Here is a 27,641-nt window from a genome sequence, read left to right on the forward strand (position 1 = left end):
CAGCGCAGGGACTGTCACCCGAGGGCGCGGGCTGCACATGGGCCAGTTCTCTGCAGACCCGGCCCCACAGCCACTGTTTACGAAACCCCGATAGGGAAACAGCACGAAATGCTAAACCTTGACAAGCCACACACTTTTTAGCAAGTGTTGCCGCCGGGCATGCTTTTGCCTCTTTTTTTTTTTATTTTTTTCAAAATGAAACAGAAGATAAGTCAGAGCTTTATTTTGGTGGAGGCAATAGGAAAAGTTTCAACAGGCAGAAGTCAGCTCCTCTGCCAGAGGACAAATGACACGGGGTGGTTTCTTGCTTCCCCATTCTCATGCCAGGCAGAAATGCAGGAGATGCCACCTTAAGGCCCGGAGGAGGCAAACTGCCTTCCGGGTTCCCATTTCCCTTTCATCTTCTGACCCACATTATTCCCTCTTGAATGTGTTTTTAACACCACTTCTTCAAACGGGTCCTGAATGCCTCACAATCCCTCTCCATCCTGGATAGATATTTAGACTGTTGCCAAAAACCACCTTTGATGTGTTCCTGTAAAGAATAACACAGACTTTCCTGTTTGTCTCAAAGCTACCGAACTGAAGCTTTGACTGCAAAGGACAAAATGATCTGTATTAAACAAACAGCAGCACACCTCGCAAACCCACACGTGCGCTCACACACACATGCACGCACACGCGCGCGCGCGCGCACACACACACACACACTCACACACACACACCCCTGCCATTGTAAACGCAGACCTGCCCCCCACCCCAGGCTTCAGCCAGTTCCTTCTTGCTGTTACCTTTTGGGTTGTTTTAATATGATTTTTCATCATGCTTTGCTCAATCTCTGCTATCTGTGTCTCAAAATAGCAACAGCAATTATCAAATCGCTCGCCCTCCCCCCTTCCACTCCTGGCTGAACTGGAGAGCCGCGAAAATTTCCCCACCAAACCCCTGGACCCATCTGGGGCCAGCTCATCTGTCTTTTGAAGTCAGGCAGCAAGAGAACACAGAAAGGCTGTGCCCCCAGCTGGAAGGAACCCTGGCCAGCCCCGCTGTGTCAGTGTCTCCTGGGAAACAGCACACGGGATCAGTGCGGGAGGAGCCTCCAGAGATCAGAAAGTCCGGAAAACATGAGCTCACCAAGTATTAAAAGTGGGAAGAGCCATAGTCAGGGCTGGCCTCCGGGAGTTTCTTCTCCAAGTTGAATGACTGTCCTGTTCACGTTCTCTCCACCTCCCGCTTCCTGTCCCATGGACCAAGGTTTGTCCTACAAGCTCCTTCATGACTTAGGTTTTATGTCCACTCTACCTGTGCCCTGGCTTACTTATTTTTTCAAAATGGGACTTCAAATGGATTTTCTTTTTTCCTTACATTGGAATCAGCAGTCACACACATGAAACCATGGCTGATTCTCATGCACTCACAGTTTCACCTTCTACTACACAGCAAATGAAAACCCTAGCCATGAAGGGCCTCCCTGGTGGCACAAGGGGTTAAGCACCGCACTATGAAGCACTCGTAGCCTCCGCAGCACGAGTTCGATCCCCAGCCAGCCAGGGAGCAATCCACATGGCGCAGCAGACCTCTCCTGTCTCACTGGCTGCTCCCCTCAGCACTGTACTTCGGTCAGTCTGCCTGTTCTAGTCCCCGCTCTGTCTCTGGTGAAATCCTCTCACCCTCCTGCATCTCTGGCCTGTACCCCAGCTCTGTATGAATAAATAAATAAATCTTTAAAAAAAAAAAGAAAACCCTAGCCATTAAAACGCGTGCTTATACCACCGAAACTTATCCTATTCAAAACTGGAGCTCAAGCATAAAACAAGTTGGGATATAATATCTCCAGGGTGGGGCCAGCACATATTTTCCTGTAAAGGGCCAAATAGTAAATAATTAAGGCTTTGCAGGCCAAGAGCCCAAGTCAAGGCTGTTACATAGGTACTTATATAACACAAGGGCTCAATTTCCATATCCTCTTCCCTCCCCCCACAACATTTACAAATGTAAATGCCACCCTAGCTCACAAATCATGCAAAAATAGAGGTGGGTAGATTTTGCTCATGGGCCTAACTAGTCCATCCCAGCTCAAAATGACCTGAGAGCTGAGGCTTCTCTGGAATTTCTATAACAGTGAAAAGAACTCGTGCTGATTCCAAAGCATGTTGTGGAGATGAAGTAGTTGAAACATAAGTGCATGGCACGGCGCCTGGCACAAAGCAATTGCTCAATATGCAGTAAGAGTGGCTATCATCACCCTCTCTTGATGAGGCTGGGTAGTGCTGAGCACTCTGCCTGGCACACAGTAGGCACTCAACAAATGCTAGGTGGCAATGTCCTTTCAATGGGCTTCAGCAGTCTCTCAGTTCCTGTGCAAACCAGACTCAACTGTGGGGTTACTGTTGAAAACAATGCTGAGTCTACCTCTAGAAATGCACCCAAGGAATAAGCTGAGCACTTGTGTTTCTGTGAAAGTTCTAGACTCTAACGATTCTAAGCACAAACCTGTGGCTTAGAAAAGCACAATCTGGACAACAGGATGGGGAATCCTAGTCCCAGACAGGCCATTGACCCTGCTATGCTTGGTGGTCCCACAGCACACAGCCAGTGCTCAGCACCTTGGTAAGTAAGAGAGTTCATCTGCCAATCAGTCATCAACTTTCATTAAATGAGCATCTATTATGTGCCAGGCCATGAGCTAAATGCCAGGGATACAGCAGCAGGTAAGGAGGCAAAGGTCCTATAGTGTGAGTCCCTCCTCATCACCTTCCATCCCCTTGCCATGCTAGATTCTTCATGGCCCTTCTCACCACCTTAACATTTGCACAATGTCTGAGAATTAAGTGAAATGATGTTCCATGTGTGGGACACATTGGATCAGTAGTAGCTCTGCTGTGCTGTCTTCTCATCACCTGGCATTGAATCAACAGAAGACAGTTCTAGACATTCGACAGCCTTCAACTACATAAACTGAGTAGCAAGTAATAGGCCTCTAATAGCCCTTGTTGTTGATAGATAGGCTGGTCACATGCATCTGTGCAGTGGGCAGATAATTGTTGAGTTTCTACCATGCACTGGACTCTAGGCTGGGGCCTTGGCCAAGGGGTTGATAAAACCAGTCACGGCCCTGCCTTCATGGATCTCTCTGCTTGGGGAGTCTGAGTGGACAAGAAGCAAATAAACCCAGAAGCCCAAAATATCAATGTTGAAAAAAGCAAAATAGAGATGTGGCACTTTCAGGCTGATATTGGGGAGCAGGGTGGATGTGACACAGGCTCAAGGGCAGCAAGTGACACGCAGGCTCAGAACCGAGCTCTGGGAAGCTGGCAGCTGGACTAAGGCTGTAACCACTGGGTGCCATGGGGCCTGGAAGGAGCCGGGCAGGAGAGGGAAGGCGGGCATTTCATCAGCAAGGGGGCAGGAGCTCGCAGGCTGTGTCCTCTCAAACCATAATGTGCTCATGAATCCCCAGGCATCTCGTGAAAATGCTGAATGTGATTCGGGGATCCAGGTGGCGCCGATCCAAAGTCCACACCGTGAGTGGTTCCTAAGAACAGGGACTCGGGGGACAGCCCTTTCCTATTGTGCCTCTGGACCCATTCTGCAGCTGGCACTGAGGGAAACGCTGTACCTGCAACTTGGGGACCCTTTGGAAGCTCCTGAGGTGCAGGTGGAGTTGAGGGTTTTGCCTGTGGACACTTATGCCCGTGCCCATTGTAGGTGGCCTCTGCCCAGAAGAAACCCCCTTTTTGGGTCTCCTAATTTAGGGATTCTGGGGAGGGGGAGCCCACATGTGTTTCTTTTTAATCAAGCCAGGCTTTCTGGTACACGGATCCCTCTGAAAAGCAACCATCACCACACACAGGACTACAATGAAACCTTGCTCACTCTAATCCATCAGTAAAGGGCGAGAGGTTGGGTGGTGGGGATGGCGTCGCTGCTGAAGCCTGAGCGGCCTCAGATGCCTTGTCCAGAAGCCATGGGGCTGCGAGTCCACGGGGAGGGAGCAATCCACTTGGGGGGTGAGGTGGGACCTGCAGAAGCTCTCAAGCCCGGCAACGCTGAACCTTCGTGGGACCAGAGGAGCACAGGGGCCAGGGTGGTGATGCAGGAGGTGAATTTCCTGCCTCGACATCCAGGAGGGCCAAGTGAGGACTCAGCTGCCCACATGATGACCTCAGTGCACCCCGGCCTGGCCTACTAATTGTCTAAGACAATCTGGGTGACAAATATGGACTCAAGAAACACTGGCCTGTAAGCAATCCCAGCTGCTCCAGGCAAATGTCCCCAAACAAAGGTTGCAAGCCGCCTCCCATGCTTGCAGCGCCACTTAATTACTCACCTCTGCAGTTTTAAATCAAAGGTGGCTCCTATTAAGTATAATTACCTTTGCCAGCAGCTTGTATAACACAGTAAGTGAGGGGCTCCTGACCAGGGATGGTTTCCACGGAGCATTTTATAGGCCTGGGACTAAATCAACAGCCAGAACGCACCTCTTTGGACACACATATAACTCAGAGCACAGCAAACGTATGTGCAGGGAGATTTCCGTCACATCTGTCAGCAGGCAGAGACACGGCGCAGAAGCAGCAAGTGTAAGAAAAACTCTAAACCTCCAACGTCCAACAGGCAGCGCGATGTCAGTCTGTCCACAAGAGATTACGTACATGGCCACCCGGCCTACCTCTCTCTGGGCAAATCCGAATCCAGTAAAAGAAATCAGACACATTCCAACTTTCGCAACCACCGAATGCCCATATTTTCCTACCTTTCTTCTCCGGCTGACTTTGACACGGTAATTTTTCTCCTGTTCAACCTCACCACATCCTTCATTCCTGACATACAAAAACATTTTTTTAAATCATGAGCATCTTTATCATTTCAGGCTCGTCAATTCCCATTTTGCCTAATTAATAAATAAATCAAAACCTGAAAGGAAAGGAAAGTGGAGAACGTTGGGCCCTCACCTAGAGGGAACCAGACTGAGGGGTGGGTCTTGCAATCCTGCTGGCTCATTTGAGAAGCCACACTTCGACTCCACTTCCACTGTATAGAAGCCTGTTTATTAGACTCTGTGCCCAAAGGATAAGCACAGACCTTGCAAGAACATAGGTTTCTCCAAAGACATTCTACTTGGAGATCCTCGCAGGCCTCGCACCGCTGCGGGTATCACCTCCTCAACCATCAGGTTAACCAACATTCATGGAGCACTTACCATGGGCCACCGTGGCGCAGCAAGCACAGGCAGCTTCAGCACCGCTCCTCTGCAGACAGATAAGGAGTCCCGGAGCCTTCAATAGATTTTACAGGCCTTTTAAAATGGTGACCCAGGGGGCCTCCCTGGTGGCGCAGGAATTAAAAGTCTCAGCACTATCAAGTTATTGGCAGCCTCTGCAGCACGAGTTCCATCCCCGGCCAGGGAGCTACCCACATGGCGCAGCAGACCTCTCCTGTCTCGCCCGCTGTTCCCCTCAGCAGTGGATTTCAGTAGATCCGCCTGTTCTGCTCCCCACTCTGTCTCTGATGAGTCCTCTCATCCCTGCGCCTCTGGCCTGAGCCCCAGCTCTTGTATGCATCAATAAATAGAATTAAATCTTTACAAAACAATAAAATAAAATGGCGACTCAGGCACACAGGCGGGGAAGCAGGCCGTTCGGGCAGGGGCTGGGAGGCAGGCAGCCCCACCTCCCAACTTGCCAAAGCATCCCCACGCCCTTCTCTCTTGTTCCCTTTGGCGATCTGCCTGGTGTGGTCTTGTGATCTTGCCTCAGCATGGTCTCCTCCCGTCCCCATGCTGCTGCCACCGCCAATGCTGCAGCCTTTCAGCCCTTTCTGGGCCCAAGCACGTCCGTGCGCACCGCCCCGCATCCAGGCCTAAGGGTGCACAAAGGTGCAAGTGCCCCGCACTCACTCTCCCAAGGCTGCAGGTGGAGGCTGTAGAGGCCGGCGGTGGGAAGGTGATTTTTAACTCGGTTTCCCTACGCTCATGCAGGCATGATCTAGGTTATATACAATCTGTAACCCAAGAGTAACCCCAAGTGTATTAGAGGATAGTCTTTTTCAAAATTAAGAATCTAGGGCTGAGAAGTTCAAACAGCTTGTGTAAGATCAAACAGAGTGTAAACAGCAGCAGGAGCGTGAACTCTGACTTCAGAGCCAATTGCCGCAACCCCTCAGGGCAGGTAGCCTGAAGCTGCTGATTTTGCCAGTCTCGCCTCCACCTGGCTGGGTGTGGTGCTAGCTCCTTGACTTGACTCGGCAATGCTCCGGACCACTTCTAGCTCCTGGGGTTCTGGGGGCAAACACCGGGAAGGCAGGTCCATCAGAGGCAGGGGATTGGTTCAGAAGAGAAACCAGGAAACTATCACTAATGGAAGCATCTCAGGCTGCCTGGGGTAAAATCTGGGCAGTTCAGTGATTAGACCCAGAAAGAAACATACAAGCAGACGGGAATTTAAGTTTCTAGTGAGTCACAGTTCACCTTCATGCACCCACCCACCCAGGCACTCATCCAGCGCTTTCCAGCTGTGCCCCAGGCCTTCGGCACTGATCTCTGCGTACAGGCCTGTAGCACTGGTACGTGTGCAGGGTCGAGAAAGTAGAAATTAATAAGAATCTGTTGAATAAATAAAATAAAGACTCTCAAATAGATACACTCCTTTCAGAGAACTTATCTTCCATTACTCAGCTTGGCCCCCAGATATTTCACATGCCTCTTTCACATTATTCCTGGGACAAGGTTTGTACCCCAGAAAGTTCTACCCGGCAGCATCTGTATTGACCCAGCAAAGTTTCAAGCTCAAGTTCTCATCTCACAAATTTCCCTTTGCTCCTCTGGAAGTCAAGTCTTTTATCTTTGTGCTGCCTTTCTCCCTTGGAAAATTAAAGCATCTCAATTCACAAATTGGTTTGCTAAATGTATTATTTGTCACTGCTGTTGTTTTCATGATGTGAAACTACAGCAAACCCTTTCCCTCTTTTGATTTCCTTTTTAATTTTCTTTCAGTAAAGAAGGTTGTAAGTTTCCATTGCTACTGTTTTATCTTGGGGGACTCCCCATAAACTTGTCCAATTCCTTCCCTCACTGCAGGAGAGCAGTTCAAAGTACGTGCTGGAGAACTCAAATTGGAGTCACAAAGTATTCCTGTTTATTTGTCAGAGTACCGTGGCAGATTCAAAAGTTAAACTAAACACAGAACTTTTCTTGTGGCGTGAGCACTCAGGGGACTCTGGTCTAAAATGAAATTCAGATCTTTTTTCTTTTTTTTTTTTAAAAAGGGGGCGAAAAACCTCACACAGTGCATTGTACACATTTGAAAACATCTTGCGTTCCTTCCATGTTCTGTGAAGAGGACTAACAGGTCAGTCCACAGGAAATGCAAGAATCCGTTATATTTTAATCAGGGCACATAAAACACTGTCTAGATTGTTATGTTGCCCGGGGGGATGCAGCGAGCAGGGAACATTTACAAACTCCAGGTCACTCTCCCCATTACATCACTACGAAAAGAAAGAAATTTATGAGGTTAAATTATATGGATGTTATATATTGGAACTGTTAGCCCATTCCCAAATGAGGATGTTGGCTGAAATAGCCAGATTCCATAAGAGAAATTTCTAAGTCTTTCTCTTGTGGATATTTTATGGTAACTTTCCACAAAAAAAAAAAAAAAAAAAAAAGTGAAGACGTAATCTTTGAAGATAATGAAATGAATGAAAAAGGAGAAATGTACCAACAACAAAATCTAAATTCCAATAGAGAGGGCATCTGGACAAGTCACTGAACATTACCCTTCTCTGGAAATAATAATACAGAAGTTATTTTGTGGGACTTACTCATGATTTATTTGATCTATTCCTCATCTAAGTGATTGGAAACACAGATGTTGATGCTATAACTTTGCTTCCAGTAAATAATTCCTCAAAGGACTCACATTTATTTAACCTTAGTCACAAGATGATAAAACTTATTAAACATTTATTGAAGCAGCCACACAATTTTGTTGGTTTATGTGTTTGGCAAGTTTGGGAACTCATATCCCTGACTCTCCACCTCCCTGTCCCTCTCCTCTCTGAAAGATCAGTGTCTTGGGGGGATATTCCCGTACCTGGATCATGGAGATTGTTTCCCCACTCATTCTTTATTTCTCCATCTGCAACTGCAGTTTGACAGTAAACAGAAGGACTGCCATGTTCTCCAAGAACAATAATTAAACCAAAGGGACAGCAGACAAGGTGCTCTTGTGGGATCAACAGAGGAAGAATAAAAACCCCACCAGGGAACGGTTTCTGATGACTTAGGAGCCTGCTTGGGAGATACGTGAGCGCTCACAGATGTGGTGCGCACACATTGGAATATTCACTCAACGACATTTACCAAGACTCTACTATCATCAGCCCGGGGTGTTTAAATAACCTGGGTATTTCAATATTCACAGCCTCCAGGACCCTTGGATAGCCATTCATTCATTCACTCATTCAACGAGCACACCTACTGTGCGCCAGGCACTGCAAATGGAATGGCCCCGCGATTTGAAGGCTCCACTCTGACAAGGCAGTGCCCAGACAAGGAGGAGGCATTTCAGCAGGGCGCAGTCTGCCTTCTGGAGTCAGCTGCCACCCATGCTTTTCCCCACGAGAGCCGACTCCTGCGCAGGGGACAGCTGGTTAACTATGGTTCTGTTTACCTCTCAGCCAGGGTCCTAACCGGGAGGGCATGGAGTGGTGGGGGGCAGCCCTGGGGGGTATGCTGGGAGGTTGACTTCATATTCATGGGAAAGTTGAAAGGGTTTTGTGACTCGATGAGAAGCTTAGCCTGGACAGGGACATGGCCTAGAGTCTCCCCACCGCAAATACAGAGCACACACACACACACACACACACAATGATGCTGGTCTTGGCTGTAAAAATCATCTGGTACCTCCTGGACCCTCAAAATCCTAGGCATCCTATCTCATGAATATTCTTATTCGAGAGACCTTGCCATCCTCCTCAATACATATTCACCAAACTACATGAAACTGCAGTTTCAATGCCCAACATGTCAATCTGCAGGACCCACACTTGTTAACAATCCAACTTGTAACAGAATCCAAGGGCCCAGGGCCCCTGACTCTGCCCGTGCTCCCCCCATGGCGCTGAGGTCCACCCATCACGACGCACAAAGGCCATTTCTTTCATATTATTCATGCTTTTCTTCTTCCTGCTCCCTGTTCCCTACCCCACCCGAACAAGCCAGGAGGTTTTCTTGATATTGTCGGGATTCAAGCCAGGTTGACGGCCGAGTCTCAGTCATTCTTGGGATTATTGACATATTTAAGTTCAGTTTTTACCAGAAGCAGCCCCTCAGCCAGCACCTACTAGGTGCAAATTAGCCAGTTAAATTTTTGCTTGGGGAAGTTTCCATTTCAGTAAGAATGCTCAAATTTTGAAATATTAGATGTTTCAATAACGTTTATTTTTGTCGATGATTCTTTTGATAATGCAATAAAATTCTCACAACTGTTTCTTTCGAAGTAAATCACTTATGGGACAAACGCAAAATTCCCAAGAATATCTACCCGATGCAGGACTGTAATAGCAAACACCTTAAAATACATTAAATGTCTATGGCCAGAGGTTGATAAGTGAACAATAACACACATTATTATATTGAAATATTACACAGCATATAAGAAGGAATTGGATTGCTGTTTTTTTATCTTATTCTTTTTTCCCTTTTCATCTAAATACAAATGTGAATAGTCTTAAACATTAAAAAAATGAATTTTTACATTGAAAAAGTGTGAAACTACATAAAAATTTAAATATATTACAAAAGAACAGTCATGTTCCTAGCTATATAATCATGTATGTAAAATTATAAATAATGGAAAATACACACACCTGTCTCTGGGGAGACAGTGAGAGGGGGAAATAATATTTGCTGAACATTTATTATGTTCTAGGCATTGTTTGAAGTACTTAATAAGTATCGACTTTTTAAATGTTCACAATGGTGCTTGGGGTGTGTGAAGTGAGCACTTTTCTTATCCCCATTGGACGAGACTGAACACAGAGATTTTTAAGTTTGATGTTCAAAGAGGACTTTGTAAAGTATGATTCCTTTATATTTAAAATTTACTGCTCTTGTGAAATAAGCTCATATTATTATTGAGTTTTTTCAGTTAGTCCATCCGATTGATGATGGCCATCCAATATTAAAAAAGAAAAAAATTATGCTAAAGAAAAAAAATAGGATGATAACTTCATTCCACTTCTCATTAAAATAACTTCAAATCAGCTGGCTAGGCATTTTGCCAGACTCTATTATTACAAAGCTTTGTTTCAAAATGCCACCAAGACTTAAAAAAATTCAATAAAATAAGCCCACTACCAATGATAACTAAAATTGTTGATAGTTTTTTGAGAACGATACAATTCTGATTTTTGTGGTAAGCAACACTTTTCCTCTGAGATCCAAGCCTTTGAATTTCATGCTCATCTTATTATTTTCCTATTATTCAGAGTACTCATTTAAATGTCACCTATAATTAAATACTTACAAGTAAGAAACACCTTTAAAGACCCTGACCATAAATATTATGAAGGACTCTAAAGAGGAAATCAGCGAGGGTAACTTTTCATGTGCTAAAATAAATAAGGGGCAGCATCACAGCTTCATCACCTGTGTTCCCTAGTTTTGATGACCAGCAAGAGCCTCCTCGGCACCCAGGAGAGATGGATGGGGAGCAGATGAATGCCGCCCCCCTTCAGGACGCTCCTCGGTCCTCAAAGGTGCTGTAGGAGTGGGTGAGCTGTACTGGCTGAGTCTCCCCAGATGGACTGTGTTGGGGTTTTCATAGTGGGTTTTTTTAAAAACAGTTTTTTGTTTAATAAAATAGGAATAGACTTACTTGCAAATGCCATTTTGGAAAGCTCAGAAGTTTTAAAAATCTTACTTCTTTTTTTTTTTTTTTTAATTTTCCTGGACTCAACTTTTCAAGATGGTATGTTTGGGTTCAGAAAAGCAGGAAGGTCCTCTTTTTAGTTTTTCTCTGCTACAGCTGACTGATTTCAACCTGGAGGAGATTCCAAATTTCCATTCCTGCCCTTGGCCTGCGCGTGTCTCTGCTGGACGACGTGTGAGGCCTTCTGCTGTCAAGCATCAAATGCTAAGCGGCAAGAGAACGCGGTATCTGAGAGCCCCGGCCTTGATAGGCAGACCTGGGTTTCCAGATTCCATGTTAAAGCTTTGGTGATTTTAGTCAAGCTACGTGGCATTTCCTAAAGCTAATTTCCTTATCACAAGCCAATAGCAAAAATAATCTGAGCTCTGCGATGTTGGGCAGAAACGTGATGGAAGGAGCCCGGAAGGCTCCAGACTCTGTACCTGTTAACCGTGAAGAAAGTGAGGGTTTTTGGGTTTCATGCTGGCCAGGCCAGTGAGTCACACACACACGAAGGTGATGGCAACATCTCTGCCACCAGGAGTATCTTCCCTGTTGCCACCGTCATTTATGTCACATGCTCCCACAGCAGCACGGATGCTGGACAGAAAGGGCTGCAAGTCTGCTGCCTGGAGCCACCAGGCAGGAAAAGAGAGGGCGGGAGTCGATAAAGAAAAAGGTCGAGAATCACTGAGAAAGTATGAGAAGTATGACAAGCAGACGAAGGGAATTAGGTTCCAGAGGATAAGGCAGGTTTCTGCTTTCTTATCCCAGAGAGTTGCTGGAATTGCAGGGAGCCAATGAAATCAGTTGCCCCATCTGGGAGGCTCCTTTTTCTTCTCTTGCCACTGGCATCCAGGCTGCTGGGCAGCACCCAAGCAGACAGAGCCCTGTCGTGTATTTGCGGGATTGCCTGTCTTCCTCCATCTTAACTGAAATTCCCTGGCACCTGATGTTTGGTCCTGGGGCCAGATAAATTCACAACAAGGGACATTCCCCTGGCGAATACTACAGGGAGAGTTTCCCCACCATTTATAAAAAATATAAGCCACAGCCACAACTGAGTTGGAGTGAGAAGAGACATCATTTACTTTTCTGTTGATTAAAAGGTAAAAGTAACAATCTGTAAGATATTTAAAAGCTTTGGCTTTGGAGAGACAGAAAGGGAGGCAGGTGGAGAGAGAGAGAGAACTTAGATTTCCTCCCTATATCCTGTAATTGAAAACCATAGTGGGTACTTAACATATAAACTTAGAGGACTGACCCCAACCCAACCTGTAGAATCGGAACCCCTAAGCTCTGGCCTGGAAATTTGTGAATTTGCATTTTAACAAGTTCTGCAAGGGAGGAGTAAACTAAAACAAATTAAAATTTGAAAACCAACACTTTATTCCAGATGCAGAATTAGAACATTCTTACCAGTTTCCCCATATTAGCAAAATTTCCTGGGTGAGTAAAGACTTTCCAGAGTTTCTCTCTAATGTCTGAGAAGGAAAGTTCCTTCTGGCTTGGAAGGACCTTTGAAGTCTTTGTGAAGGCTGGTATTTCGGGTGTTTCTCTGACCTGAGTGTGACTTGGCAAGCCCTCCCTACAGCTGGCCCTGGCATCCCTGCCCGGCCAACCCTGGGCCTCCCCAGGCTCCCCACAGTTACTCATCATGCCCTGAACTCACGATTTGTGCAAAATCCTCAACCCAACTACTGCTTCCTTTATACATTTCTCTGCAGGGGTTACCACTATTATTTACTTAATATTATTTTTAAATGAAAACTGACGTCACGACAGAGAGCAGCCGGCCAGCATCACGTGCATGAATGAAGACAACAGAAAATAGAATTCCCGGTCTCACTATTTTCCACTGGACACTCTTTCCTTCTGAAGACTCTGAAATGAGGTGTGCTCTTGTGGGTTAACTCGCATGAGAAGGTGTGCAAGGCGGACCAACACCCAATGAGACACTCCTCAATTGAGCCAGAGGGCTCACAGAGACGTGGCCTTCTCCCCATGTATGACAGGCAGTCACCGAGAACCATCTGTCACCTGGGCATGATGGCCTGCCATGGGCATCTCTGGCTTTAAAAATGTTCGGTCAAGGGCCTGCTTTTCTCATGGACCCAGCCCAGCAGGCCTGGGCAGAGGAGACAACCATTAGAGGTTGCTACTGGAGGACATGAGGATTCAGGTAAGTGCTCTCCAGTCTTTCCCCCAAGAAATGCACCTGCATCTCCAAGGGTTTACTCATTTTAACTCCTAAGAACCACATCCCTGTCACTCACTCTTTCCAGCAACATAATTAAGCACCAACTGTCCTTCAGGTTTTGTGGACATAAAGCAAATGAGACATAAGGGTCTTTCTAGGTCACGAGCTCAGAATCAAGGGGATGGTTTTAACAATTAGACATTTATTGAGCGCTTGCTGTATACGAGGCACTGTTCTAAGTGCTTCGCAGGTGCTCATAGTTGGCTCAACCCTGCAACACAGGACTTTTTATCATCCCCATTTTACCACTCTGGGTATCAAGGCATGGTGAAGATTATTACCTTGTTAATATAATGACCAAAATTTATTGAGCGGTTACCACTGTGCTAAGCATGGAATCTGGCCTATCTCAGTTAATCCTGGTGGAGCCCAATGAGGTAAGAGCTTTTATTAAGTCCATTTTGCTAATGAGCAAATGGGAAGCTGGGAGGTAGAGGTGCCCAAGGTCACAGTGAGGACAGGACTGGGCAGGAAGTGGAGCCGCCCCTGTCTGTCTGACTCTGGGGACTACCCCCTGGCCCGGGGCTGTGTCATCTGATGGAGCAGAGACGGGGAAGAGGCCTGGCAGGACTCCACGAAATGTGCTTGCAAGGAGCAGCCAATTGCCCTGGACAGTCAAGTCCAGAGTAATAACTGCAGCTCCAGATCCCTCCCCCTGCTGACGCTTTTCTATAACAAACTTAATGTAAACTAGGAGAGAGATAAAAGGAAGAATTAGAGAACATGGCAGGGATCAACAGTCAGGGGTTTCCTGTCCAGCTCTGAGGGCCTCTCTGCTTTTCATGCCTCCACCTGCAGCCTCAGCATACCTTCCTGTCCACCTTTGTACCGAGTCTCCCAGTTCTTCCATCCCTGCCTGGTCCGAGGCATCACCAGCTTTTTGCCGGATTGAGCCCCCCAAGTGGCTGGCCTACTTGGTCCCTGAGCAGTCATCACCCGAAGTCAGATGCCTTCTCCCCAGCTCCAGCACCCGTCAAGGCTCCTCAGCTTATTAGAACTGGCTCCTTCCCACAATGGCACCACCCGGGAGATCTGGCCTCTCTCTTTGTCCCTCTGTCCTTCCAGACCTGCCTGGAACGACCGTCCCCAGACAGCTGGGCTCTTCCTCCTGCATTTCTCTCAGAAGCCACTTTCAACAGCACTTCCAAGGCGAGGCCTCCGGACCAGCCTAGTTCAAGAGCCTGTTCTTCAGACTCGCTCTACCCCTGGCCCTCCTGGCATCTGCTCCCGCGCACAGGCCACCTCCCTGCCAGGAGGGGACACTGCATCTGCTGGCTGGTGTGTGACCTGCCACACTAAACAAGCGTCAGGAAGTCAGGCCTCCTGGGACCAGGACCCGAGGCTCCGGTTCCAGCAGCTTCCCAGGACCTGGCACACAGCCGGCCTTCGATAATATTAGTTCAATCAATTGCAAAGGCAGGCAGTGAACATGCCCAGTGCTTCCACCATTCCCAAACTGTGTCCTAAGAGGAGCCTGCCCCCAGCACCAGACAGTGTTCCTTCTGCTTTCTCCCACCCACTGATCTGAAGGTGACAATTAAAACATGAAGAAGGCGTTACCAGGAAACAGCCTGGCCTTCTCCTGTGAGCTTAACAACCCTTACTTGGCTGCCTTGGGCCTGAGGGGAGAGCACAGGCCTGAGGGTGGGGGAGGGGGTGCTCAGGAGCCCTGGGGGACTAGGAGCATCTGGAGTCTGCTGGCCTAGGATCCCAGCATCCGGGGGGAGCCCACAGGGAGAGGCCGGCCTCAGGGATCAGAAAAGAAGGTCCCCAACCCCTGCGCCCAGCAGCAATGCTCTACCTGGGGTGTTGCTCAGTCCGGAAGTCGACAAATCCTTATCATCAACCAGCACTATCTATAAGATGGGTGAAGAATAGTGACTGCAGAAAGGTAAATCGTTGCGCTCCAATGGAAGGCGGAGGGTGTCGTGTTAAACAAGACACACGTTTACAACAAAAATCAGGGTTTTTTGCCATCGCGATTTCCTACATGGATATATTCATATTCAAAGTGCAGCACTGAGGTCTCCCAAAAAGAATTTTAGATGTGTAAAGACATCCTTCTGCTCGAAAGTAATTCATTACTATACAAAGTAACGCACTAATTAAAGTGTTTATTCATTCATTTATTTACAGCCTCATTTATTCATTCACCAGGAAATATTTATTTAGGGCTTAATAAGTATCAAGGACTCATTCAAGTGCCTAGATTTCTCCCGGAAATCCTCCAGGAAAAAAATAGCAGCAGGAAGGAGAAGGAAGCCTTTCCCGAGGAGATGCGAGTGCCATAGGGCCGGGCAGGGGTGCAGCCGCATGATGCACCTCACCGTCACCAAGGCAACGTGAGATGATCTTCATGAACCCTTGACAGATGGGGAAACTGAGGCTGATCAGGGGAAGGAACTCCCCTCAAAGCACATGGCTGGGACTCCCAACACCCTCCCACAGTGTGGCTGAGGGTGTCCCAGCCCCGTGAGTCGCCCAATAAAGGCTGGGCATGCGTTTACATCTTTAGCCCTCACCTCTGTCACTCCGAGCACCCTCCTCACCCTCCCTGGGGTTGGTGGGTGAATGTGCCCAAGTCTGCCGCCACCTTGGAAATACAAGGAAGCATCTGTGCACCCCCAAGAGCCCTCCAAGTCATATCTGTATCTCTTCCCTCTGATGGCACCCTCTGTTCACAAGCTGAGAGGCCACTCCTGGCCTGCCCCCCAATCCTCAGCCCCCACCCCCGCCAGCCTACCTCACCCAGCTCTTTGCTGAGGTTGCCCCTCCAGCCATGGAGCCCCTTACACAGTCCTCAAGCATCCATCCAGGCCTTGGGGTCCTGGCCCTTATGCCTCATCTGCCTGGACCCCAAGTCTGGGCCTGGCTGGCTCCTCACCATGGCTCATGTCTGGCAACCCTCCTGATCAGCCCGCCAGGAAACAATGCCCAGGCCCTGCCGCACAAAATGGCGGCCTTCCCATCCCTCCTTACCCCTCGGACCCTCACCAGGCAGGCTCGAGGTTCTATGCATTTCTTCATTAGCTTCTGGGCCCCCTCCGCAAGAATACGAGCTGTGTGAGGGCAGGGGCTCTCCTTACTAGGGTACCCGGGGACCCCCGCAGAGCTTGGCACACAGAGGATGGAGGGTCAGCCCTGGTGAGTGATCAGGAGCACACACACGTGTCAGAGAGACTGGGGCTCCGTGATCCTGTCCGCAGGCGCCAGCAGCTGTTGTCACAGTCCTCGGCATGCCCCCTCCAGCTCAGCCACACAGCGGACGCAGGGGAGCCAGAGGGGCTGGGGGTCTTTCCTTGGCAATCAGTGTGGTTACTCTAGATAAACTACCACACGGGGCTATGCGTGTGGGTCGTGGGAACAGGGAGCTTAAGACCCACTGAACTGAGTGAGCTGCTCTACTCAGACCCCATCAGTGGGGCGGGGACAGCACTAGCCCCTAATGTGCAGGAACTTTCTAAGGTGAAGGCTCAGCTCAGGTGCCCCTTCTCTGACAGGGCCCCTGACCTTCACGCTTAAGTTGCCCAACTCCTGGCCTCATCCTCTGGCTTTTGAAATAGATTTTAATTTTCCTACATAAAAATTATTTTTTTTTAATTTACTTCTCTGTTCTCTAACTTCCCCCAAAATGGAGGCTGAGTTCCCCAGGGACTATAGCACCCTATTTGTCCTTTGGACCCAGGGGACAGAACAGTCCCTGCCATGTAGTAGGAACTCCAGAAAATAGCAAACAAAACACCCCTGCATTTTAAATGAAGGGAAGTAACATACAGAGAGCACTTGGTATAGAAGAAGCACTCACAGAGGTGCAGACACCACTAGGACGTCTGCAGGTATATCTGGGGTGTAAATTCCTATTTCAGGGGAAAGAGACAGTGCTTTTGGGGGGAGGTGAGCAGGGGCCTGGGTTCCGTCCAGCCCAGCCTGAACTGTTCTCAGAAGAAACACATACTCTCCTCAGCTACTGTATCTCAGTTTCAAAAATCAAAATGCACCCCATGTCTGATTTCTTCCAAGCGCTGGATGCTAGTCTTGTGACGAGGCTGAGCATTTCCCTGCCGGTTACATTTTTCATGGCCTGACCGTTCAGGGTAAAGACAGAAGCAGCACAGGCCCTGCCAGTTCTAGTGCACTTTCTCATCCCACGACACCCCTGTAATCCTTTGCTCAAACCTGGGGCATATGAAGCATGATCACCCCCATCTCTTAGGTTAGAAAGTGGGGGGCAGAAATTCGAGCAGCTTGCCTGAGTTTACTTGGCCAAAAACTAGACCCCGGGATTGAAAAGCCTGACTCTCAAACTCACATTCTTGTCCTCTGAGTAAATTTTCTCTCTGGAGCACACCCAGGGCCACATCACGGTGCGGGCACAGCTGTGACCGGGACCCGAGGCACTTCCTCTTGATGCACAGTCCCACCCACAGCCCAAGACCTGGTCTCCAGGGAGCAAACAAGACCAGGCACAAAGTCAGCCACCCAACTTTCTAATAAAGGAAAATAGCCAAAGGCAACTCTGATACAAGACACAGGAATAGCTTTTCATTTTGGCATTTCTTCTGGACCAAACAGTACTGAATGCACACAACAGATTTAACTCTTCTCCCAGGCATGCTCTGCGCCCAAGAAGCCTGTCCTGTCTCCCTGGGGCAGAAGAGGGGTTTTTAAATACACAGAGAAAGGTAAGGATCTGATCCATCGAAGTGCTTTAAAGGAGCCCCTTGCAGTAGGGATGAAGATACTCCCACGCTGGTTTCTGCCGACACAAGCATTCTCCTTGCGTGGGGGACCTTGACCCTGGTCCCCTTCTTGCACCCCATGTCCAGGGTGCAGTACAGCATCAGGGAAGTTTCACTACAAACAGAAAGGCACTGCCCACTCTGTTTTTATCTCATTCCACTCTTCGTAACTATTTTCATTAAAAACAATAACTGTGCTGGCCCGCCTCGATATCTAAACTGTATAATTTCCATGGAAATGGCTTAGGTGTAGCTTTAAGAAGAAAGCTCAAGGGTGATTTCAGAGTATTCATTCGGTTCTGAAAGCACTCAACTAATTAAGACCAGTGATCTTAATTTTTGCACAACGGAAACGGCTTTTTTTTTTCCTTTTCACCCACCTAAGTGTCTAAGCCCTACGAAAACACGAGGTCTTTCCTTCAGCATAAATGGACACTCCAGCTTTTCAATTAAATTAGTCTTTGGAGAGAGATGCAAAAGAGCTAAAACGCTCCTTAAAAAATCTTCCCTGCTTCACTGCTTCTCATCTGCCAAGCAGAGATGTGTAGCTCAAAGGCAATCCGGTTTTCTCCTCACCCCGCCCAAACAAAGTTTTCGATCTCGAACCTGGCTACAGCCACATCACAGAGTGTGTTGAGGTTTTCCTTGTAGGCTGCCTGCCCGCGCTGGTTTTCTAGAACTATTTTTTCAAAAAGAGAGGTACATTTTAAGGGTCCTGCCTCTCGGTACATCCCAGATCCCGTTTCAGTGGTAGGTAAGCAGCACTGAAATTGTTCTTTAAATAACACAGATGGAGAGAGAGCACTCATTTAGATGAGCACAATTCAAGACAAATGTTTTCAAATATGATCCAGGTATTTTTGTTTCTCTGTCATTTCTCTAAGCTCATTATCTCTAAGACTTTCGCTTTGTACCTCTCCCTGTTGTTAAGCATAGCTAAATAATACTGATATGTTAGTAATGGGATTACCGAGCAGTGCCTCCTGAATTTTAATTTCTAAAATTTTATACAATTTTAGGCCTTGCTTTGGCATCCTCAAATATTTGAGGATGCCCAGAGGATATCCTTGGCCTTAGAGGGAAGGCAGAGGATGGAGCGAGGCAACAATTAGAAATTGCACATGGCTATTTGAATGACTTTCCGATCCCTTTGAATTGTGGAATGATTTCACCCCTGGAGTTGGCTTTGGAAATAAATACATCAACAACAATTCCCCCTTGTAGCTCAGATGTCTGAGCATCTGTGTGGGTAGAAGGGAAGGACCCCGGCCCCACGCCCTCATGGGGGGCTCCCGTCACAACGAACCACACAGCAGGGCCACACTGCTGGAGGTGAAAGACCCCAACCCAAAGGAAACACCGAGTCAGACATGAAACGGTGGATGGGCCTGGGCGGGTACATCCCTGTGTGTTTGCAGACAGCCCGGAAGTGGATGTGTGAGCTTTAGTCCCTCATTTTTATGATCATTTCTTAAAAGACCCAGCGAGTGCATCTTTCAACTGAGAGGTCACTAGTAGGAAAAAAAAAAATAAAAGAAATTGTAAACGCAGTGAAAAACCCATAGAGGTCTGTAAATCCAGCGTGTCTTTTCTTACTGTAATACCCAGGTAATCAAACCAAGCCCCGAGATGAGGTTATTTCTTCGGTGGCCAGAATGACTTAGCTCATTCATAATCGAAGAGCTGCCTGTCAAAGGTCACCTTAAGGAACTTGAAAATGTCTAACTTTAGCCGTAACTTACAAAATTTAAAATAATAAAAAAGCACACATTGTCACAGACGACTGAGGAATGGATATAAAATTCCCTTCCAGGGTGAGCAGGCTCTGTGAAGATGTAAGCATGAGATTTCCCTGATGCAGACTACAGGAAAAGACATTCTGTATTTATCACAACATTAGAAAATGAAAATAAATCTCTACCAACGAATAACCCTACCACGGCGTTCTCAACTTGCAAAGCAATAAAATTATTTGTGTGCCAAGCTTCTTTTAATACCACGGTGACTTTCTTTTTTTTTATAAAAGTCGCTCAATTTGATTGTAATTAAATATGTAATGAAAAGCACTGCTTCAGGGAAGCCATGCAAGACATTCTCTAACTGTTAGTTTAATGTATTTCCAACTGACTTTGCATCAAACGAAAATGATACTCTGTGTCTGCCTGGTCTTAATATAGGATTTGTTAGGCAATTCTGCATTTGATGAAGGGGACTTGGGTGGAAGCAGGCATCGCCTTGGAAATAGTGGCTGAGTCCTCCCAGACCATGCCACACCTAAGTACAATTGATGGTGCAAATTCTCCAGAGATGGCAGGGAAGCTGGACCGTGGGCATGCACCTCGTGTCAGCTAATTACAGACCCGGCGCACATATGAACCGGGTCTAGGTTTTCTTCCTGGCTGATTTTCCTAAACTCAGCCGCAGTGGTGAGCAGAAACGCACCATTGCAATGGCCTTAAATAATGCCAGGCCCAGTGTCCCCTTTAAAGCCTGCTCCGTTGAGAGTCCAATTCCCAAGCCACTGGGAAGATAAATAGATCAACCCAGGTATTATCCAGTTGGAGAAATTCCGTCAAATGAAAGAGAAATCAGCTGGGATGAAATGAAAGCATAAGCCTCTCTTGCAGAAAGTGACAAAGGCCAAGATGCTGCCAGGGACAGATGCTAAAGATGCCTAGGAGGTATTTATTGGGGAGGGAGATTTCCCAAACAGTAGCAACAGAACTGAGGTGACTGCCGAGAAACACATAGCAGGAAAATAGAAGGCAGCAGAAAAATACGCGCATAGTAATTTGGAAGGAGGCACCCCCCCCCCTCAAAAAAGGCTTCCCCAAGTCTCCAGAAAATTTCCATTGTCCAGAAGTTTCTTGGAGCACCCTCTCCCCTACCGAGCTCTCACCACAGCTCCTTGTCACTTGCAATCTGCTGATTAGGGTTAATGTATTGTGTCCTGATATGGCAGATTAAAAATGAAATCAATAAATGCCTAAAACAAATGGGCTTTTGAGATGTCCCTTTCAATCTGGATCTTTCAGGGTGAGGTGAGAGGTGGGAGAAGGGAATCTGGAAAGCAGGGCAGTGCAGGAGGACCACTTAAGCGATCAATTTCCCTCCAGAACGCTGTGCAGACGATGTATTTCAGGGTGTCTGTCCTTCCTTTTTCAGGAGTCCGCCTTAATTAACAAGAGCAGCCACAGCAGTGTATGTTGCTGAGTCCCTTTGGGTTACGTGTGTGTGTGTGTGTGTGTGTGTGTGTGTGTTTATTTTCTCTGTTCATCTGCTAAAATCACACGGTTTGGGTAAGTGAAGGGGTCCACAGCGTGTGGGATTCAAAGGTTCAAGACGTGAACTTCTCTTTCTGAAGTCTGTTTGAATAAAGTGAGAGTGCCAGGCTCCCCACTCTACCCAGTCCCTGTTCTACTGAATCCAGTCCCACTGGCCAGTAAATGAAAGGTAAACTTTCATTTACTGAGCGGCCCACCCCCTCCCCCCTGCTGACTGGGTGGAGATGACTAAGCTTCCCCTTCTCCTGTCTCTGCTACCTCCAGACTGAACAGCCCTCACAGGTCATCCCCACTCCACTGCGCTATCAGAATTGTCCCTGCTGACTATGCTTCCATGTAAATAACCTGTGCTATTAAGGTGCAAATTGCAACTTTTAAGTAATGATTGCTAATAGTCTAATGTTTACTGCCACACAAGGACATTCATGAAAACAAAATCTGCATTATTCATCTCCATATTAAATAAACAAAATAAATTGAAGGAGCTGTTCTCCCTGCGAGACTTTCTCCGGATCTGGATATCAGACCTCTTCTAAGAGTCATCTCGTGGCGGGCAGGGGTGGAACCCTGTCCCTTACACACGGAACAGACAGTCCCATGTATGTCATCCCAGCAGCTCTGCATTCTCTTACAATTGGCTGGCATTATATTAAAACAATAGTTCAGGATGCTGAAGGAAAATGCGTATGACGTGTGCGTGAGCTCCGAGGTTGCCACGGCTTACGGAAAGTAAGCCTACAATTTTACATTTTTAACCACTCTGCATCCTGCAAGACACACACCAATCGCAACACTCTACTCCTTTATTTTACCTCTCTGCCATCTTTTCTTCCCTAAAGGGAGAGGGAGAAAATGCTGGTACAGAATCCTGCAAGATTCTCGGGGAAAAGTGCATGCGTTTTAGGGGGGAGTGAAATAGACAAGCAAGGAGGCAAGCGCACACTCACACACACACCACCCCTGAGGGAGGGGGCGGGAGGCTGCTTCCTTAACTTTTTTCTTGCCTGAAGTAATAGTATGGTAAAACAGCATAGCTTCAGAAGGCAGGAAGAATGACATTTGGGAGGGAAATGTTCTGACTTGGCTGTTTCCTTAAAGAGAACTGCTTACCTCACAGCCCTTCCTTTCAAGGGGGGAGGAATATGACAAATAAAGATTGCAACGCTCCCTCAGTGATGCTATCGTCTTGTTCCTTCTATCTGGATACCTGCTTTATTAGAAAGTTCTGTAATTGATTCCTTGAAACATGGAACTTAAAACTAATAATGCAAAGGAATCAAATTGCCTCGAACAGTTCTTGGGAAAGACTCTCAGCTCTGATTCACTCACGGGCCTTTTCTATCTTACATTATTCATTAATCAAGCTGGAAATCAAGCTTTCAACATCAATCCATGGGAGTAATTACTTACAGTTGTGCAATGCTTAATTTTAAGCAGTGATAAAAGTTAGGAGGCTATGGTCTCCCATCCCACCTTCTCCCTTGCCCTGGGTATTAACTGTGGAATCACAGAGTGGCTAACTTTCCTTGTAAATAATCATCTCAGCAGACAGAGCCTGGCTCTGCGACCTCAGAGCAAAGAAGCTTGGCCTGCAAAGATATCTGTTGTATTAATATCTGAGCAAATACTGTGAGAGGGACCTCGTGTGCATGAAATGAATCATCCCCTTTCACTTTGAGAAGGATTTTTCACATCTTCCAGTGAAAATAAGAAGCCATGAAAACAAACATGTAAAAACACTAGGACTATCACAGGCTAGAAAACTGAAAGTACAGCCCAACTTTCACACACACACACACACACACACACACACACACACTACAGTAAATAATCGAGCCAGCACCCATAGAGCCCAGCGAAAGGCAAAGGATCTAATTTAAATAATGTGATACAGCATGATAGTATGTACACCTGGCTCCTCATCGACCGGAGGATAATTATAATCAAAGTAGAGCGATTCTGAGCAATGCACTTTTTGTAATGAGCTTACTCCAGGAGACATGTCCAGTCATCCTGGTAATTTAAATAACTGCTAGTTGTTGATGGCCTTTACCGGAACAACAAGGGGGGGAAAAAAAAAAGAATAATTTTCAGGGTAGTACCACTTCTCGCTGGACTCTTGCCCAGGGTGCTCTTTCGGGACAACGATAAGAACGTTATCTGTAATAATCTAGCTACACTGAAACTTCTGCTGCCAGAACCAGTGGGAGCAGGGCTTACTTTTCCTGAGCCTGGAAGGCCAGGGCTCACCCCCAACACTGTCAGATTGCAAGGCAAGCTAAGTTTCAAAAAAAATGAGTTAAATGTAGAAAGGGACAGGGTAGGCGGGAGGAATTGTTTTCCAGAGGTACCTCGAGATGAAAAAGAACACCTCCCAGCCGAGGCAAGTTCTAAATATACATGGGGCCTAAATAGATTTTAATTATTTTCCTCTTAGGGAAACAATTGGAAAATGCACACATCAAAGCTTTTAAGTGATATTTCCGCGTGCAGTGTGAACCGAACCAGTCTACACTCGGTGACCGAGGCGATTCTGCATTCTGGGGGAAGAAAACTGTGGATATTTCAAAGCCCATGTACTGCGTTCCGGCTGGAACGAGGCCACAATGAAGGATGAGCCTGGTGATCCAGCGTGTTCAGACACAAATACCCATGTTGCCAGATTGGGAACTAACTTCGGATTTGTTCTAAGGGTGGCTCTGCAAAGTTGAGGAAAGTGTTCCCCTGAACTTCTCCCTCATGTTTCGCTCCCGATGGAACAGAAGGGAGCAGAGTGGTAAGTCTGCAAAAGACCAGCCTTAACTGGTGCAGATCGGTGAAAGCCACAGGGTGAAGACAGAGAGGGAAAAGGAAAACACACACACACACACACACACACACACCCCAAACTTCAGCTTTTCGATAAAGCCCTGATTCAACCAAAGGACACAAAGAAATAAAAACGCCCACATTAAAAGGCAAACAAGATAATAATTGTGCATGTCTGGCTCTGAATCTAGAGGGCAAGGCTTGCGTCACCGGCACTCTGAGTTACCATGGTGAGTGATTTATTGATATATATCAAGAATGAATAGATCAAAGGCAGTGAGATGACAGGTGATCAATCAAATGTCAAATCAAAACTAGCAATCAAGTGGAAAGCTGATTTTTCAGTGGGTGGGTCTGGCAGGAGAAAAATGAACTTTCATATTACACTTCCGAGAAACAAAACCCCAGCATACTATTAAAAAAGCAATTAAGCAACCCAAAAGAAAAAAAAAATCCTCTAGAAGGTCTATTGTACTGATCCATTAACCTGTTCCTCTCTTTTTTTTGGGGTGGGGTGGTTGGGGAGTTGGGGGGTAAGTATTCAGGTGGGATAGTTCCTATCATACAAATCAATTTACAAAGTTTGCAACTTGCTCTGGGCAAAGGAAATGCAGAGCTGTTTCCATGTTCCGGGGGCATTTTTTTTTTCCCCCAGCCTTTATTTATTTTATTTATTTTTTAAAAAAGAGAGTTGATCTGATTTCCCAAAGTGGATCCTTTCAGAAAACATATTCAAAGGTCTATGCGTTTCCTAGGGTGGCTTCTCCCACCGTGGCGATCCAAGCTAAACTCCTAATTCTTGCCCCCCAAGCCAGTCCCCCGCCTGGGCTGGGGCGAGCCTCCCACCCCGCGCGCCCCAAAGCCGGCGAGGGGAGCCGCTGTCCCTGGAGCCGGCAGCCACCGGCCCTCGCCACGCGCAGGGATGCGGGGGTGGCTGGGCTGTCTTCCCCGGCGAGCACCCCAAATCCTCAACCAACTTTGGCCTGAGAGGCGAGAAATCGTCTGGGAGAAAGTTAGGGGTGGGGTAGAGGGTGGAGGAAAAAAGTTTAAGGAGGGAAGGCTCGGTGGGATAACTTCCCCCACCCCCCCAACCTGAGCCTGGAAAGGGATGGATCTGGGAGGTGGCGGCCGCGGGCGGGGATGGGGTTACTCCCGGGGCAGAGCGGGGCACCCGAGCCAACTTCCCCGGAGCTCGGGGGGTGGCGTCCTGGGGGCCCGGGCGCCGGGAGGGCGCGCGCGCGGGGCTCGGCGCCCCCGGCCCCCCGGGCCGGGCGGCCGCGGGGCGCGCGTGTCTCTTACCTGCCGCCCGCCGGGGTGCCTGCTGTTTCCTCCTTGGCATCCTCTACTCCGCTCCAGTCCCACTTCGGGCGCCCCAGCCCCGAGCCGCGCGCGCGGCCCGCGGTCTCTCTCGCCTGCGCGGGTGTCGTCCGCCTCCTGCCCGGCGGCTCCGGGGGCGTCTCTCGGCCTCGGTGCCCCCGGCGATCCCCCCGCAACTCCTGCACCGCGGGCCGGAGCCCCCCGGCGGGGCGGCGGGCGCGGGCGGGCGGCGCGGGCGCGCGGGCCGCGGAGCTCGGTCCTGCCTCGCCTGTTTGTTTGTTTGTTTTGGATGTTTTTTCCTCGCTCTCTCCCTTTTTGTTTTTGCTTTTTGGAATTTTTTTTGGTTTTTTTTTTTTTTTTTTTGGTGACTGTGGAGACACTTGATTTCTTTATTAAACATCCAAGCCCGGGCGCGCGGCGGGCGAGGGGCGCACACGCTCCGCGCGCGCTCGCGGGGCCCGGGCAGGTGGCGGCCGGCGCGGCGGGTCCCTCCTCCTGCTCCCGGCGGGGCTCGATGGCGGCTCCGAGCAGGGGGCGCGGGATCACTCACGGCAGGTTTGTGGCTGCTGTCAGATCCCCGTCTGTGAGTGATATGGAGAGGACAGGCGCGCGTCGGGGCAAGACAGAAAACCTGGCATCCGCGCGCTCACACACACACACACGCACTCACACACACCCAGACACACACTCACACGCGCACACACGCACCCCGCTGCCTCTCACGCGCACTCACACCCCCACAGATGCACACACTCGCACACACACACTCACACGCGCACACACACACACAAGACAGGGCGAGGCGATGCCAGCAAACATCGATCCCGCTGAGCAAACTGAACATTAACAAACTCCTCCTTCTCCTCTCTCCCCGCGACCTGATGACAGGGAGAAATTTACTCCCCGCCGCAGAGCGCCCGGCAGCGCGAGTCTATTAAAGGGACAGCGTCCCGCGGCCTGGCGGGGGGGGGGGGCGGGGGCGCCCCGAGAGTGGGGGGCCGGCGCGGGGCGCAGGGCCGGGGAGCGATGGGCCAACTCTGCGGCGGGGCCCGGGAGAGGCAGGCCCGGCTGCTGACCCCGCTTCGGGGATATGGGGTGCGGGTGTCTTGGGGGGTGGGGTGAGAACTTAGGTTTGATTTGGGGCAGGAAGGGGAGAGGCCTGAGCCAGGCCCACCCCTCTAATGGGGCCACCGAGGTGCCCTCCGGGCTCCCACCCTAAGTTTAATCCCCTCCAGCCACCACCCCTTGGCTGATGGTGGTTGGGCATGGAGAGGAGCTGCTGCAGCCTGATTCTGGAGAGTTTGAGCACAGAGTCTCCCTTTTGTCTTGTTGGGGTGGTGCTTAGGAAGCACCTAGTATGTGCCTGGGCTGCTGCCACCCTGCAGCTGGAGCGCAAAGGAAGATGCAGGCCCGCTTGGTGTTTTTATTCTCATGGGGGAGCAGGCAAGTTGCCCCCACGCCCCCAGACATCTAATATCCAATGTTTGCCTACATGTCACCTTTTCCCGAAGGGTGGCCTTGTTTAAGATTTCACATGCGCACATGCACGCACATGCACGCACACGCATGCACACGCATGCACTCCCGTCTCCACTGAGCTTATCAGTGTCACACCTATGAGAAGCAGGTTTCTGTTTATCATCCAAGTTCCCCATCCAGAATATGATGGGAGGAGGGGTTTTGCCTCTTGTGTTCTCCGGGGCATCACCAGGGACGGCAGAGGACGAGCCATGTAGTAGGTGCCCAACAAAATATCGGTGCAGTGAATGAAAAGTAGGCGACAAACAAATGAGATCATTTCCGAGGGAAAAACTCCACGAAAATGTTCAAGTGAGGTTCTGTGAAGGCGGCGGAAAGGGGTCGCTCCAGGTTCACTGTGGGAGTCCCTCAAGCCCAGAGTCCCTCAAGCCAATGAGGGATGGCTGAGCCCCGCTCAGGACAGGCCCTTTGGAGGTCCTGAGGACTGGTGGGGGGCCTGGGCCCTGACCTCAAGGAAGGCTTGTTTCAATGCAGGGAGACCACAGCCCACCAGGGAGGCCAGCGGCGCTGCTGGGCCAGGAGAGCACGTAGGAGGGGCAGAGTCTGGAGAGCAGGAAGGGAGGACGGTGACAGGCAGGGCTTCCTGGGCAGTGTCAGGTCAAAGCTGGCCCTAAGTGTGGACCAGGAGTTGCGCAAAAAGGGAGCCGTGGCCCGGGGCCCTGGACACACCAGGCCCAGGTCAGCGCTTCTGCTTCTCGCATCAAGTCCCGCCAGGCCCCTGTGAACTTATACGTCCTGGGCCTTCCCCTGGAGGACGCCCAAGCCCAGCACGATGGAC

The 27,641-nt window shown here is 48.7% G+C and overlaps 1 protein-coding gene across 1 annotated transcript in view; it reads right to left on the bottom strand.

Moving 5' to 3' along the window:
• TSHZ2 (teashirt zinc finger homeobox 2) overlaps positions 1–26,112 on the bottom strand; it is a gene marked incomplete at its 3' end in the record, with an annotated part of 245,039 nt that extends 218,927 nt beyond the window's left edge. The window contains exon 1 of the mRNA XM_084247438.1: positions 25,307–26,112. Within this exon, the coding sequence (XP_084103564.1) occupies positions 25,307–25,346 (40 nt within the window). The 5' untranslated portion in view covers positions 25,347–26,112. The remainder of the gene's footprint in view (positions 1–25,306) is intronic.
• Between the last annotated feature and the right edge of the window lie 1,529 nt (positions 26,113–27,641).

The sequence above is a fragment of the Talpa europaea genome (assembly GCF_964194135.1).
Source record: "Talpa europaea genome assembly, chromosome: 11".
Taxonomy (NCBI): domain Eukaryota; kingdom Metazoa; phylum Chordata; class Mammalia; order Eulipotyphla; family Talpidae; genus Talpa; species Talpa europaea.